The sequence below is a fragment of the Pelodiscus sinensis genome, chromosome 31 (assembly GCF_052426305.1).
Source record: "Pelodiscus sinensis isolate ZL-2025 chromosome 31, ASM5242630v1, whole genome shotgun sequence".
NCBI classification, from domain to species: Eukaryota; Metazoa; Chordata; order Testudines; family Trionychidae; genus Pelodiscus; species Pelodiscus sinensis.
The window spans coordinates 11,518,489-11,533,794 of record NC_143082.1 but is presented as its reverse complement, the minus strand read 5'-3'; the positions used below and the strand labels follow the sequence as shown (position 1 = coordinate 11,533,794).

Here is a 15,306-nt window from a genome sequence, read left to right as displayed (position 1 = left end):
GAGCCTCTGGTGAATTCACTGGTGCCAGGTCCCAGTGCCCTGTGTCGGGTGGTGACACGGAGCTTCGGCCCAGCCATGCTTCTCCGACACCACCTTTGCTACCTGCAGCTGGCGGCTGCCCTCTGCCGTGATGGGTCCCACTGCATGGACGCTTTCACTGGGGAAGGACTGTGGGGCAGGGAGAGCTCTGGGGTAGCAAGCCCCAGCTCTCAGACCAGGTCCAGCAAAGAGGAGAGTTGAAGTAGAAGGAGGGCTGGGTACCAGGACTCGGAGGTTCTATCCTCAGCTCTGGCAGGGAAGTGGGGTCTAGTGGTTAGAGCAAGGTGGGGCTGGGAACCAGGACTCTTGGGTTCTCTCCCTGGCTCTGGCAGGGGAGTAGCGGGCAGGCTCCGGGTGATGCTTCATCTCATGGGGCCTGTGTTTGGAGCTGGCAGGGGAGCCCCAAGCGGACCCCTTCATGGTGTGGCCCAGGTTAGTAAGTGGCTCATTGCCAAGGAGAGGCATGTGCAGTGTGGGTACACACTGGTGTGAGCATGTGGGGGGGGGTGTATCCACCTGATTCGGGGCAGCTCTTAGGGCTCGTAGGAACCAGGCTAATGAAAACAGCGGGCAGCCAGGGCCTATGCACGTACTGTGGCTGGGCGCAGCAACAGCTAGCGAGGGGCTGCCGGGACAATAACGGAAAGGTGGTGCCAGTAGCAGCCACGGGGGACTCCCACCTTCCTAGTGAACTCACGTGGCCCCGCTGCTGTGGGACTCCTTGCGGACGTCTCATTGCGGCAGGGCTCCCGATGGGGCTGGGAGCTTCCTGGCAGCAGTGCCCGCACCCCACCCACCTGTAAGCTTCCTGATGGCAGTGCCACCAATAGGGCTGTGAGCTTCCTGGGGCCCCGTGGCTTGGGCAAAGCAGAGTCCCAGTGCCAGTGTTCCCTGTAAGCTGGGCGCTTGTGCGGCCACCCAGCTGATTAGCAGAGCGCCCACAGCCAGGTTTTGTTTCTGCTGGTGGTGCACATTTGCACATGCCTCGGTGCACCAAAAATATTCTGCACATGGATGGAAATGATACGGGGGGACATTGCCCGGTGCCCAGGGGTGAAGGCTGTGGAAGCTGACGGATGGTCCTGACCTGGCCCGTGGAATAGCTGGTCTGTGTACGGGGATTTTATAGCAGCTGCTCAGGGATACAGGACAGGGAGCTGCCCTGCTAGGCTGCAGGTTCAATTCTCACCCTAGGAGGCTGGGGCTGGGTTACTAGCTCATTGTGAGGTGAGTTTGCTGGGGCTCTGCTCACCGCTCCCCACCCTGCCCAACTCGGCTGACCCTGAGAACAGGTGGCTCCTGGCTGGCAGCTCAAGGGACACACTCTCCCCCCTCCCCTAGTGGCTTTTGGGTGCCATGACCCAGAGGAGCCAGTCTGAGCCAAAAGCACCAGGGGGCAGAGGCAGTCCCAGCCCAGTGCAGGACAGGACACAGGGCTGCAGGCACCCTTTGGCAACCAGCCTTGCTGCTTTGCATTCCTTGCTGCAGCCTCCCTGCCCACCTACAGGCAGGACAACCAGTGTTGGTGCCTCCCCTCCCCCCAACCAGGGGCAAAGATGAAAGTTCCCAGGAGGTGCCTGCAGCTACAGGCACCAAATTAACCAGAGCCATTGGCCCAGGGAGGGCCGCCATCCTGCCCACTGACCCGCCCCCCTCCCAAGTGCTCTGGGTTCCCTGCACAGCCTCCCGTCGGCAGCACTGCAGGGCAGCGAATGCAATTGCGACCTAACTGACTGCCATTGGCGCCGTGTGCAGGTGACCAGTGGAACTCACAGCCACTGGGCGTTAGAGGGGAGCACAGCAAGGTGGGGTCAGGCTGTTGTGCATGGAGAGGGCGAGCAGTCAGCAGGGATAGATGCCCTCCTTCACGGGGAACGAAGCAAACCCCCCCTCCCCGGTAGAGCAGGGGCCTCCCCTCTGGGCCACTGGTTCCAGAGCTGACCGCTGTGGAGTTCCCCAGAGCAGCAGGCCCTGGGAAGCAGATTAGATGGGCGCTCCTGGGATCCAGGACCCCGAGTGAGGGGGCCCCCAGCGCATAGGCTGGCCCGAGGGCAGAGACCCTGATAGAAAGCGTGCTGGGATTCTGGGGCAGGTGAGCAGGGCACAAGGGGGCAGGACATATCCATGGTGGGTCACGGAGTGTGGAAGCCATGGGGGGCTGGGAAGAGCCCCACCTTGATGCCCTGACATGAGGCTGAACCCCCATGTGCAATGAGGTTTGGGGGGCTCAGCCCCTGCTGCTGGGACATGCCTTCCCGTGCCCCCCTCACCAGCCTCGCTGGAGCCGGGCTGAGGGGCGTCAATAGGAGGCTGAGCCTGCCCTAGGGATGCCTCACTCGCCAGCATCCTTCTCTGCTAGCAGTGGAGTGAGGACACTCCCTGGGAGTCGCACACTGACTCACGCTACAAACACACAGCCTGACCTCAGCCTGCCCTGCAGCCCAGCCCAGCCTCCAGCCACACAGCAGGGCAGTGGAGCCACTGGGCGGGGGAGGGAGGGGTGTACAGCGTGCGTGCACATGTACTCCATGAGCAGGGCTCTGTGAGTGTACATACAGCTCGCAAGGCTGTATGTAGGCACATATACAGGGAGCATGGCTTTGTGTGTGTGTGTGTGTACAGTGTGCCAGGCTGTGTGCACACAGGAACAGTGAACAATGCTGTCTGTGTACAATGTGTGCATATGTATGCATATGTACAGTGAGCATGGGTCTCTATGTGTGTATACAGTGCGCACAGCTGTATGTGTGTGTGTGTGTACAGGGTGCCGAGCTGTTTGCACACATGTCCGGTGAGCACGGCTGTGTGTGTCCAGTGTGTCCAGTGAGCACGGTGCTGTGTGCACACATACAGTGAGTGGGATTCTGTGTGCAGTCACTCATGTATCAGGGAAGAAGGGCACCCAGGAACCCCGATTCCCAGGCTGCTGCACACCCCTTGCTCTGCAACAGCCCCAGCGCCCTGGGTCTCCCCCATCTCCCGTGTGAGCAGTCCTGGCCAGTGGAAAGACAAGCCTCCACATGGTTCAAACTCGGCGGCTGCCCATGGGCAGAGGTAGCCAAGCCCAGCTCCCAGGGCTAAGTTCATGTTAGGATGTGGAGACAGTGGATAGAGCTCAGAAGCAGGCAATGAAGATGATGAGGGGGCTGGAGCACGTGACCGACAAGGAGAGGCTGAGGGATTTGGGCTTATTTAGACTAGGGATGTAATAGTATAGTCGATTAACCGATAAGCAAAAGCTGATAGGTTAATGCTATAGGCTACACGCATTCCCCGCCCCCCCACTTGCCAGTAAATATTTTAGCACGCTGGCCGGCAATCTGGCTCAGTCCTGGTTTGAAACAGGTCCAAGACCTACCCCTGCTGCAGATCTCCATTTAAAGTGTATTAGAAGCCAGGCGGGGCAGGCAGTCCAGCTAAGTTCTGGCTTGCACTGGATTCGGGAGCTCAGACTCACCCTAGACAGAGGCTGCTGCCACCCTGCGTTGCTGCCTCTTTATCAGAGGCAGCAGTGCAAGGCAACAGGCAGCTGGTCGGCGAGGGGAGCTGGTTTTTAAAACGGCTCCCTGTGCGGACCAGCTCCTGCCTGGCACCCTGCACTGCTGCCTCTGTATCAGAGGGGCAGAGGGCTCCTAAGGAGTGAGGCCAGAGCGTACCAGCTGCTGGCCCTGCCTCCGGGGACTATAAAACAGTCGACTGATAAGAATTCATGAGGTTGCTCGATTATTCAATTAGCCGATATTTAACATCCCTAATTTATACTACAGAAGAGAAGAGTGAGGGGGGATTTGAGAGCAGCCTTCAACTTCCTGAAGGGGGTCCAAAGAGGATGGAGAGAGGCTGTTCTCAGTGGTGACAGGTGACAGTATGAGGAGCAATGGTCTCAAGTGGCAGAGGGGGAGGTCTAGTTTGGATTTTAGGAAAAGCTATTTCCCTAGGAGGGTGGGGAAGCACTGGGAGGGGTTCCCTAGGGAAGTGGCGGAATCTCCATTCCTAGAGGTGTTTAAGTCTCGGCTTGACACAGCCCTGGCTGGGAACACTGAGTTGGGTTGGTCCTGCCTTGGGCGGGGACCTGGACTTGATGACCTCTGATGGGTCTATATCACAGCCAGGCGAAAGGCGCCACCTGCTGGGGGAGAGCGGCACAGCGCACTCCCCAACACCCATGGGGTGCAGGGACACGCTCGGAGCCACTGCACGAGGGAGATGTGCCCCACTCCCACTGCAATCCAGTCGATCAGTCCATGGCAGAGCTGAGGCTAGGACCAAGGAGTCCTGGCCCCCAGCCACCCCTGCTCTAACCCACTAGCCCCACTCTCCTCCCCATGCTGGGGAGAGAACCCAGGGGTTCTAGCCCCAGTAATGTTCTTTAGCCATTCAACAGCCCTGCCATGGCGAGGGGTGAGTTCACTGCCTTCTGGCCAGCCCAGGAGCAGAAGGGTCACAGAGCCAGAGAAGGGGACAGCTCTGAGAACAGGGGGATGGGCTCCCTCCCATGACCCTACTCACCTGGCAGGTCCAAGTGGCTGGGCTGAGTGTAAGGCTGGGACTAATAATCAATACCCAGCTCTCATCTAGCTCTTCCACAGGTGGGGAAACTGAGGCACAGAGAAGGAACTGGTGCTTACTCCAGGCCTCCCAGCAGAAAGGGGAATAGAATCCAGCATCTCAGTCCAACTCCCTAGCCACTAGGCCACACTGTCCCTAGCAATGCAGCAGCACCTCCTGGCTGCTCCAGAGGGACCCCCAGCAGGCAGCACCCAAGGAGAGCCAGAGGAGTGCAGCTCCTACATGTCCCTCTGGCTGTGGTGTGTTGGACCCTGCAGGAGGCTCTGCAGTGCCTCATGAAGCCTGTTAAAATAAGCTGGGGCAAGCTACCTCCCCGGGGTGGGGTCCTGCCTTCTGCAAGTAGCGATGGGGCCAGGCCTCATCCCTTACTCACACAGCAGGGCAACCAGCTCCTATTGCATTGCACCTCTCTCCATGCACATCACTCCCGCTAATGCAGCATGACCCCCATGCACACAGCCTGCTCATGCACCACAGCCCCCCATTAATACAACGTGCTCCCCCTTGCAGACCTCGCATGTCAGCCTCACCATCGCCATAGGAGCCCTCCATGCATTTCAGCCTCCCTACTCACGCTCCAGCCCCCGCGTGTTCCACCCCCACGCTGATGTGACCCCCCCCCCCACGCATCATCCACCGGCGTCGAGCCTCCCGCCCCCCCAGGCACGCAGCGCCCCCCCCCAATACTTCACACCCTTAGGTCCCCTAATACACCCCCATGCCGTCCTCCCTTGCACTTCCCCCCCCCTACAGGTGCAACCCCCCCCCCATGCATTGCAACTGTTGCCATAGCGACCGGCTCTGATGTCGCGAGGTTTGCTGCCCCCCCCTCCCCGGCTCCCCAGGGCCAGGCGAAGCTCTCGCGAGATCGGTGGTGCGTGCCCTGGGCTTGCTGCTTCCGGCCGGCGGGGGCTGGGTGCAGAGTCAGCTGGGGAGGAGGGGGCGGGAGGAAGAGCCCGAGCCGGAGCAGGTAGGCGCGGGGCGCGTCGGGGGGGGAGCAGGGCAGGCGCTGCAATGGGCCCGTACGGGGGGGGGGGAGCAGGTAGGCGCGGGGCCCGTCCTGGGGGGGGGGGCAGGGCAGGCGCTGCAATGGGCCCGTCCTGGGGGGGGAGCAGGGCAGGCGCTGCAATGGGCCCGTACGGGGGGGGGGGAGCAGGGCAGGCGCTGCAATGGGCCCGTACGGGGGGGGGGGGGGAGCAGGGCAGGCGCTGCAATGGGCCCGTACGGGGGGGGGGGAGCAGGGCAGGCGCTGCAATGGGCCCGTACGGGGGGGGGGGAGCAGGGCAGGCGCTGCAATGGGCCCGTACGGGGGGGGGGGAGCAGGGCAGGCGCTGCAATGGGCCCGTCCTGGGGGGGGGAGCAGGGCAGGCGCTGCAATGGGCCCGTCCTGGGGGGGGAGCAGGGCAGGCGCTGCAATGGGCCCGTACGGGGGGGGGGAGCAGGGCAGGCGCTGCAATGGGCCCGTCCTGGGGGGGGAGCAGGGCAGGCGCTGCAATGGTTCCGTACGGGGGGGGGGAGCAGGGCAGGCGCTGCAATGGTTCCGTACGGGGGGGGGAGCAGGGCAGGCGCTGCAATGGGCCCGTACAGGGGGGGGAGCAGGGCAGGCGCTGCAATGGGCCCGTACGGGGGGGGGGAGCAGGTAGGCGCGGGGCCCGTCCTGGGGGGGGGGCAGGGCAGGCGCTGCAATGGGCCCGTCCTGGGGGGGGAGCAGGGCAGGCGCTGCAATGGGCCCGTACGGGGGGGGGGGAGCAGGGCAGGCGCTGCAATGGGCCCGTACGGGGGGGGAGCAGGGCAGGCGCTGCAATGGGCCCGTACGGGGGGGGGAGCAGGGCAGGCGCTGCAATGGTTCCGTACGGGGGGGGGAGCAGGGCAGGCGCTGCAATGGGCCCGTACGGGGGGGGGGAGCAGGGCAGGCGCTGCAATGGGCCCGTACGGGGGGGGGGAGCAGGGCAGGCGCTGCAATGGGCCCGTACGGGGGGGGGGAGCAGGGCAGGCGCTGCAATGGGCCCGTACTGGGGGGGGGGCAGGGCAGGCGCTGCAATGGGCCCGTACTGGGGGGGGGGGCAGGGCAGGCGCTGCAATGGGCCCGTACTGGGGGGGGAGCAGGGCAGGCGCTGGGGGGGGGGGGGAGCAGGGCAGGCGCTGGGGGGGGGAGCAGGGCAGGCGCGGCAATGGGCCCGTCCTGGGGGGGGCAGGGCAGGCGCGGCAATGGGCCCGTCCTGGGGGGGGAGCAGGGCAGGCGCTGGGGGGGGGAGCAGGGCAGGCGCGGCAATGGGCCCGTCCTGGGGGGGGAGCAGGGCAGGCGCTGCAATGGGCCCGTCCTGGGGGGGGGGCAGGGCAGGCGCGGCAATGGGCCCGTCCTGGGGGGGGAGGGGGGGCTGGGGGGGGGAGCAGGGCAGGCGCGGCAATGGGCCCGTCCTGGGGGGGGAGCAGGGCAGGCGCTGCAATGGGCCCGTCCTGGGGGGGGAGCAGGGCAGGCGCTGCAATGGCCCTGCCCGAACCAGGGAGCACCCTGAGTGGGATGGGGAGGCAGGGCTGAGCGTGCGGGGTGGGGCAGGTCGTCTGGGGTGCACACACTTCAGTCGGGTCTATTACTCGGAGGGGAAGATGGGAGTCTGAAGCAGGGTGGGGGGGGCATCAGGCCTGCCCATGTCATTGCCAGTAGGGAGCCCTGAGAATGGGGATGTCTCGGATCCAGCAGAGGGGCAGGACCCCAGGGTGCCATCCAGAGTGGGGTGGCTGGGGCTGTGCCCTTCAGCCAGAGCAAGGAGCCCAGCACGCAATGGGGGCAGCAGGACTCACCCCTGCTGCTGGGGGGAGCTATTTTTGGGGGACTAGATGCTGCCCCGTTCTCTTGAGTGTGCCCCCCTCAGCTCAGGGGCTGCCTTTCTCCCTGGGGGGCCCATCTTCCCCAGGCAGGGGGGCCAATGAGGAGGCTGAGGGACCTGTGCTCTTGCCCCCATGCTGACCAGAAAATAACCCCCCTATGGGTTTTCCTGCCCCCCCCCCCCCCCATTATTCCATGTAAAGAGTTGGGGGTGGAAGGCAAGGACCAGTGTCCTTACCATTAGCCATTTTCCAGCCTGGGCCTTGCCTTAATGTGGGGTGGCTTGGAGCTCCTGGGGCCAGGGCATTCGGGCCCAGGGAAAGTCTGAGGGGGCCCTGGCAGGGCAGCATGACGGCTGGAGATGCAGGCAGGCTGCCGTGGGGAAGGATCAGATGGCTGGCAGGGGGGCACTGGGATCTGAGGGAGCCAGAGGAAGGTGTGGTGGGCAGGGAGTGCTGCTACACCGAGGCAGGGAGCGGCGTAAAACACCGACCCAAGGAAAAAGGGTTGGAAGAATGAGAGGCCATGGTGCTCCCATCCCTTGTGCAGGGACCACAGAAAGGCCTACTGGCTAGTATAGGGGAGCTGAGAGCCAGGACTCCTGGGTTCTGTTCCCAGCTCTGGGAGGGAAGTGGAGTCAGGAGTTTGGGAATTCTTCTGTTGACTCCTTGGCCTTGGGCAAGTCCCCGGCTCTTTGCCTCAGTTTCCCCTTCTGTGCAGCATGTTATGGCTGGTCTGGACTCTTCTCCTGGGGGCTGAGGTCTGTGTGTGCTGCGGGGAGGCCTGTTTTGATTGGCCAGCATGCAGTGATGGAAGGGGGGGGGCCTTTCCCTACAGTAACCCCCCCCCCATCCTGCATGTGCTGTTCCTTGCTGGCAGCACTGCTGTGACCCTGCGCCCATTGCCTTTGAGGCCAACACTCAATAGAGGCAGAGTGAAGGCTGCCGATCCAGCTGGCCGTGGTGGGCGCTGAGCACAGCCTGGCACAGCCGACCCCCAGCTCTGCCTTTCAGTATTGTGATGCAGGGAGAAAGGGCCCTTGTGGGACTGTGGCCCTGCCCTGGGCTCTGGACTGATCTGTCTCACAGGTTGCCTGCAGGTCTTCCTACCCCCCAGGCTGCGGGGCTGGGCTGGGGTAGCCTGGAGCCAGTGGGTCAGTAGCCCCCCACCTCCCCTCCCCTCCACAGCCATCACCAGCTGCCCGACTAGGAAGGCCGGATAAGGGGCGCCCGAGAGGTGGGGCGGGTTCTTGAGTGGCCTAGGGGTTAGGGCATTGGCCTGGGGATGCCCAGGTTTGTGGGTTTGAGCCCCGCCCACCTAGGGTGCATCCTGAGGGCCAGCACCAGCTGCCCCATTAGGAAGGCTGGACAAGGGGCACCCTGGAGGAAGGGAGGTGGGGTTGGTTCTTGAGTGGCCTGGGGTTAAAGCATTGGCCCGGGGACCCCAGGTTTGTGGGTTCAAGACCTGCCCACCTGGGGTGCATCCTGAGGGCCAGCACCAGCTGTTGAACACATGGAGGTCTGTGCTGGCATAGAGCTGGGACTCAGGGCCAGACCCACCTTGCCATGGAGCTGAGCTTCTGGGGTGTGCGCCCCCAGCAGCCGGCTGCACGGGGAGGTGTTGTCCCCCGCGGGCACCAGATGCCAGCCAGCCTTGCCCTTCCTGCTGCCCAGGAACCGGCCTCGACGCCAGGCGTGCGCTGCAAGTGATCCGGCCCCAGAGCCCCTGCACTGCTCCCCGCCGCCATGGGCAACATCTTTGGGACCCTGCTGAAGAGCCTGATTGGCAAGAAGGAGATGCGTATCCTGATGGTGGGGCTGGATGCGGCCGGGAAGACCACTATCCTCTACAAGCTGAAGCTGGGCGAGATCGTCACCACCATCCCCACCATAGGTAGGGCTGGAGTGGGGCCATGGCCCTCGGGGTTCAGACCAACCGGACTTGTCCCCTCCTCCCCTCGTCGGTCAGGCTCACGGGACTCTGTTGTGACAGGCATGGGGTCCTGTCATGCTAGCCTGGGGGTGGGAGGAGAGGACTGTCTGACCCAAAATGGGCCTGGGCTCCGGCTGGTTTCGTGGGGCATTTGGCACCCCACAGAGCACATCATTGAGGCTCCTGGGCAACGTTCGCTTGGATTTCTTCCATTCACGTGCGGAATAATTTTTGTCACTTGCACTGAGGCATGTGCAAATGTGCACCATCTGTTACACAACACCTAGCTGTGGGCGCTCTGCTAATCAGTTGGGTGGCATTGGGATGTCTCCTGAGTGGCTGCACAAGCGCCCAGCTTGCAGGACTCGCTGCCTCTGGGTCCTGTCTGCATCACTGGGAGGCGAGTGGCGGGTGGGGTACAGTGATTAGAGCAGATCTGGCCTGGGAGCCGGAACTCTCAGTTCTATGCCCAGCTCTAGGAGAGGAGAGGGGTCTAGTGGTTAGAGCAAGGAAGGCTGACCGCCTAGATGCCTAGATTCTATCCCTGCCTCTGGATGGCTAGAGAAAGGGGGAGGAGGATGGACTGGGAGTCAAACCCCTGGGCTCTTTGCCCTGCTTTGCTGCCCTGCTGGAGGCAAGTTGCTGACTTAAAAACACATAAGGACGGCCACACTGGGTCAGACCGAAGGTCCATCTGGCCCAGTATCCTGTCTGCTGACAGTACCCAAACCCGCATGCCCCACAGGGAGTAAACAGAACAACCCTCACATGATCCCTCTGCTGTCGCCCATTCCCAGCCCCTGACAAACAGGCAAGGGACACCATCCCTCCCCATTCTGGCTAATGAGTGATGGATCTAACCTCCATGATGGACCGTCTGTGCCTCAGTTTCCCCATCTGTACAATAAACCTGACCTGCCCCACTGAGGTCCCCCGTGCTGTATCTCAGGCCAGTACCCAGAGACCCCGCATTGGCTGGTGCTGAGCAGTGCCCCTTGCTGACAGAAATGCCTGGGCAAAGAGGATTGAGCTCCCTGCCGGGCACAGGGCCAGACTGCGGCTAACCTCTTCCCCCATTGCAGGGTTCAACGTGGAGACCGTCGAGTACAAGAATATCAGCTTCACCGTGTGGGACGTGGGCGGCCAGGACAAGATCCGGCCCCTGTGGCGGCACTACTTCCAGAACACCCAGGGTACATCGGGCAGACACCCCGCCCCCGACTCCCTGTCTTCAGAATCCAGCATGGAGGGGGGGGGTGGGGGGGTGTCCCATGCCCTTCCCTTGGTGGGGGCTTTCCCTCCCCCACCCAGCAGTAGTCCAGGCCTGGCTGAGTATATGTGGGTGCAAGGGAAGGCTAGAGGGTTTGTCGATTCCCACCCCGCACCTGCCCCGCCATGGTGTGAGTGAGTAGGGGGAGGGGAATTGGTGAATGACTTTGTGCGACCCCCCTTTCAGGGGTCGGGTGTGCCCGGTCACACACCCCACCCCACAGCAGAGTGGGGCTTCCTAGCTGGGAGTCAGCGGGTCGCACCCTTCCCCCCTCAGGGCTGATCTTCGTGGTGGACAGCAATGACCGGGAGCGGGTGAACGAGGCGCGCGAGGAGCTGATGCGGATGCTGGCCGAAGACGAGCTGCGGGACGCCGTGCTCCTCGTCTTCGCCAACAAGCAGGTGGGTTCCCCCCTTCTCCCTCCCCCCCCCCCCCCCCCGCGTTCATCCCCAGAGCTCCTGCCCCTGGCTGGCCCCCTAACCAGATGGCAAGGTGCCCATCGCTGTGGTGTCTGGTCAGGCCAGCTTGTAACCCCTTCCCTCCCCGCAGGACCTGCCCAACGCCATGAACGCAGCGGAGATCACGGACAAGCTGGGCCTGCACTCCCTCCGCCACCGCAACTGGTACATCCAGGCCACCTGTGCCACCAGCGGCGACGGGCTCTACGAAGGCCTGGACTGGCTGGCCAACCAGCTGAAGAACAAGAAGTGAGCGAGAGCTGCCCCGTCCCACCCCCCGTGCTGCGAGGGGCCGGGCGGAGCCGCCTTTCTCCCCACCCCCTCTCAGGCTGGCGGGGCCCATCGGCTGCCCGGGCGGGGCTGTTTGGGTCTCTTCCCTCCTCCCCCTCTTGTTGGGTTTTGCTTTCTTTCCGGCACCGGTTGCTGTGGGTTTGATTTGGGGTCTCAGTTCTGGTCCCCCTGGGGTTTGCATGGATCTCAGTGTGTGTGCGCGTGTGATGAATATATAGATATATAAATATATATGGGGCGGGGGGCATCTGCTTCCAAGTGGGGCAGGCTCCCTGCCACCTGGGGGCCACAGGCTGGGGAGGGACCAGGGGGACACAGACTGCCCCATGTGTGGCAGTGGCCTTTTCTTTTGTGTTGTTTTTATGTTGTTCTTGGTGCCCTGTGATGTGATTCTGAACACGGAGGTGAATTCCTCAAGGCAGCTTTAAGTTTTGTGTAAGGGGGTTTAGGAGGGGGGCCTGCCCAGTCTGTGCTGGGGGGAGGATTTGGGGGGAATCTTTGGGGGGGGGGGTTGCATCACATTCCATCTTTTATCTCCTGGGGGTTGTTGAATTGCTTGCTAGGGCAGCGCTCCCTGCTGGCAACATGGCTCTTCCCCAGCCCTCTGCTGCATGTGCCCTGAGAGCCCCCTGCCAGCCCCCACGTTCCCTCACCCGCCTTGCACCACCAAGCTGCAGACACGAGGGGGGGCCGGGTCGGCGGAGTCTCCGTTCCAGGGAAGTGAACGTTCCCGAGGGGGCCAGAGGGGGCAGGGTGGGAGCGGTGGGGTGTGGATTTGGGGGCAGAATGGGGACCATGGTGGACATCGCCCCCCCCCCCTCCAGGGTTTCAAAAGCTGCCAGCCCCTTAGTGCAGCTCCTGTGTAGCACCAGCAGCCGGCCCTAGCGTCCCCCTGCGGTTCCCTGCATCTCCCTGAAGGCCCCCACAGCTGCTAAATGACCCCTTCCCCCCAACCTCACCCAGAACAAAGCCAGGCTCAGTGGGGCCCCTCCCCCCATCATGTCGCTTCAAGAGGCTGGATTCCTCCCCCTCCAGCCGGCTCCCCCTTGTTCGCCCACCAGCCCCTTTTCTGTGTCAGTGGGGGGCTATGGGAGGGACCCCCGCTGGCCACTGGGGCTGGTCTATAGCAGAGGAAGGGTAGCCGGGGGGCCCCGTGTGCCAGGAGGAGAGCTCATTGGGCTCGCTTGTTAGGGCTGTTCTCAGCAGGCTGGTTAGCAAGGAGTGTATTCGGTTTTTCTCTGCCCCCCGCCCCCCAGCAGCCAGGCATATGACTCCCCAACCCTCTCCCCCAAGATGGAGGGAAATTTGATCTCCCCTGCCCCGCCCATTGGGGGAGCCACCCCAAACCAGCTGGCAGGGGACAGCCGGCCTGCGCCTGGAGCTCCCTCCCTCCCTTGTGTGCAGCTCAATGATTGTATCGAACGTTCCCCCCCTGCCCCGTGGACGGCTGGCCGAGGGCTGTAGATCCTTGTACTGTAAGCGCCTCCCCAGCACATGTATTTATACCCCCGGTCTGTGCTTGGTGTGACATGTTGCCCGCGGTTCTGCCCTGGCTTCACCACCACCGCCCTGGGACATGGCCTGTGTGCAGAGCACCCCTGCTCCCCTTGGCTCTTGAGGAGTTGGATACACGAGGACTCCTGTACCCCCATTGAATATTAAACATGTTTTATGTAGAGCTGGCCCGGCCTCGCTTCTTTCCCCTCCCGGGGCGCCTGAAAATCTGAGCCACTCAGCTGCTCTGTCAGGTGGGGAGGGAGCCAGGACCCGTGGGTGTTAGCTCTGGTGCTGGGAAGGGAGTGGGGGCTAGAGGATTAGAGCAGGGGAGCTGGGAGGCAGGATTCCTGGGTTTTAGCCCCAGCTTTTCCACGGACTAGCTGTGTGTCTCCCTTCACAGGTGGCCTGGATCTGGTGTAAGATGTGCTGTACGCACCCCCTGCCCTTGAGTACCAGTGGAGCCAGGGGCCCTCGCTGGGCCAGGGGAGGGCTGACAGACAGGCCGGGGCTGACTTTAATTAGAAAGAGCTTAGGGGAGTGATGGCACTGAAGAGGCAGGGAGATCCGGCGCTAGAGAAGCTTTACACACACTCCCCCCGAGCCCTGTTTTTAAGGGGATATTGGCTGAAATGGTAAATCCCATTAGCTCTAATCCGGGCTGGGGGAGGCGGATTGTGCCTGTTCCGCACTCTGATTTGAAAGAAGTGGAGGCAGGGGCTGAATCCTCGCCCCAGCCCTGGGCCGGCCCAACTTGGGAAGGTGGGGGCAGCCGGGAGGAAGGGTGCTACCTGCCTCTGGAGAAAGGACGCGGCAGCCGGCTCTGGAAGGGAGAGGGGCACCTGGGTCAGGACTCCAGTTCTGCTGTGTGATGAGCTGAAGTGGGGGCAGGTTGTGGCATTCACACTGCTCCAGCCCAGTCACCCTCCTCTTGCTGGATTCACCCCATTCCCCTTCCTGCGCCCTCCTGCACTCTGGAGAACTTATGCCGCCTCGGCTTGGCCTTCAGCCATGCAGCCTCAGCCCCCGCCAGGACTGGGCCTCCAATCCAGCATGGAGTACCACAGTGGGGCAGACTGGACGTTCCATAGCGGCGCGAAGTTTAGATGGCAGCTGGGGTGAGCAGTGCTGCTGCCCCGGGAGACCTGGGGGTACAGCGGTGCCCCACCAATGTGTCATGAGAACACCCAGACGGGGAGACAGGCTCTACCCGGGAGCAGGCACAGGGCCCTGCAACAGCTGGGGAGAGCCAGTCCGTGCCCAAAGGCGCACTCAGAGGTGCTGTACAGACAGCCCCAGTGGCCCTGTGCCATTGAGGGCTGGTCCCGGCTCACTCACGGTGCTGTTGAGGGCTGCAGGTGCCAGCCGTGGGCTCTGCCAGTCTGAGCGAACCGGTGAATCCGCTGGCAGGGCCCAGCTGCAGACGTGGGTGTCTCCACGCGGCTCAGGCAGGTTCCCCACCTCTCAACTGTGCTGCTATGGGCACAGCTCAGGAGGCTGAACTGCATCTGTACAAGGGCTCTTCCCAGCCTCGCTATGGCAGTGATAAATGCACCCCTTGGCTGGGGCCCTGTCCCATTTCGCCAGCCTGCTCGCACTGCAGGGCCTTGCTGTACCGGGGCTGTTCAACGGGGCAACTTTGAAGTGCAGAGGAGACTGAAGGGCCTTGGCCAAGCTCCGGTAGCATGAGGAGCCGGCACCTTCCCTACGGGCAGAGCACAGCCCATGGGTTCTGCTGTGCCCCACAGAGGGGCAGGGCTGGTGCCGGGGCAGGGCGTGAGAGGAAGAGGCCAGGCCTAAGCCCCTGGGTTTAAATGCCCCTGCCGGAGCCTGGCTACTCTGTTGCTGAATTGAGCCAGTGCTGAACCGCAGCTGAGCTCGTGCACGGCAGGCCCACGTGGGGGGCAGGACACAAGTGAGGGGCGGGGTGCATGGAGGGGGAGAGACGGAAGCCTCCCTCTCCTCCCACAAGACCGGGCAGTTGTGCTGAGGTGGGGGCTGCGGGCACCAGGCCTGAGCCCGGGGTGGCACCGAGTCGTGGGTGAGTGACTGAGTTGGGATGGTCTCTTAAGAACATCACATGCCTGGGCACAGGGCGGGGGCCACAACCCCCCCCCCCCCACGCTCTCCAGAGCTATTGCTGCCCCTCGGTCCTCCGTGCGAGGAGCAGATGGTCAGAGCAGGGTGAGGGGGACTGAGGTCTCCTGGGCTCTGGGAGAGGAGAGGGAGCCAGGACTCTTGTTTTCCTCCCCGCGCGTCGGCCCGAGGAGCCGCGGCTGCAGCAGCTGAGAGGTGACGGGGCCCGATCCTGCATCCCATCTCTCGCCTTTGTTCAGGGGTCTGTTGGGGCTTCCCTCCCCCATCCCAGGCTGGAGGCTGGTGCCGAGTTCCCACCAGCCCGTCCAGTTCAAATTGTCTCTGGGGAA

At 63.2% G+C, this 15,306-nt stretch overlaps 1 protein-coding gene across 1 annotated transcript; it reads left to right on the top strand.

The window, feature by feature from the left end:
* The first annotated feature begins 5,439 nt into the window (after positions 1 to 5,439).
* On the top strand, positions 5,440 to 13,062 carry ARF3 (ARF GTPase 3). The gene is made up of 5 exons (XM_075901988.2): positions 5,440 to 5,578; positions 9,109 to 9,328; positions 10,450 to 10,560; positions 10,914 to 11,038; positions 11,187 to 13,062. The coding sequence occupies exons 2-5, from the start codon at positions 9,181 to 9,183 to the stop codon at positions 11,346 to 11,348; spliced, it is 546 nt and encodes a 181-aa protein (XP_075758103.1). The 5' UTR covers positions 5,440 to 5,578; positions 9,109 to 9,180; the 3' UTR covers positions 11,349 to 13,062.
* The last annotated feature ends 2,244 nt before the right edge of the window (positions 13,063 to 15,306 follow it).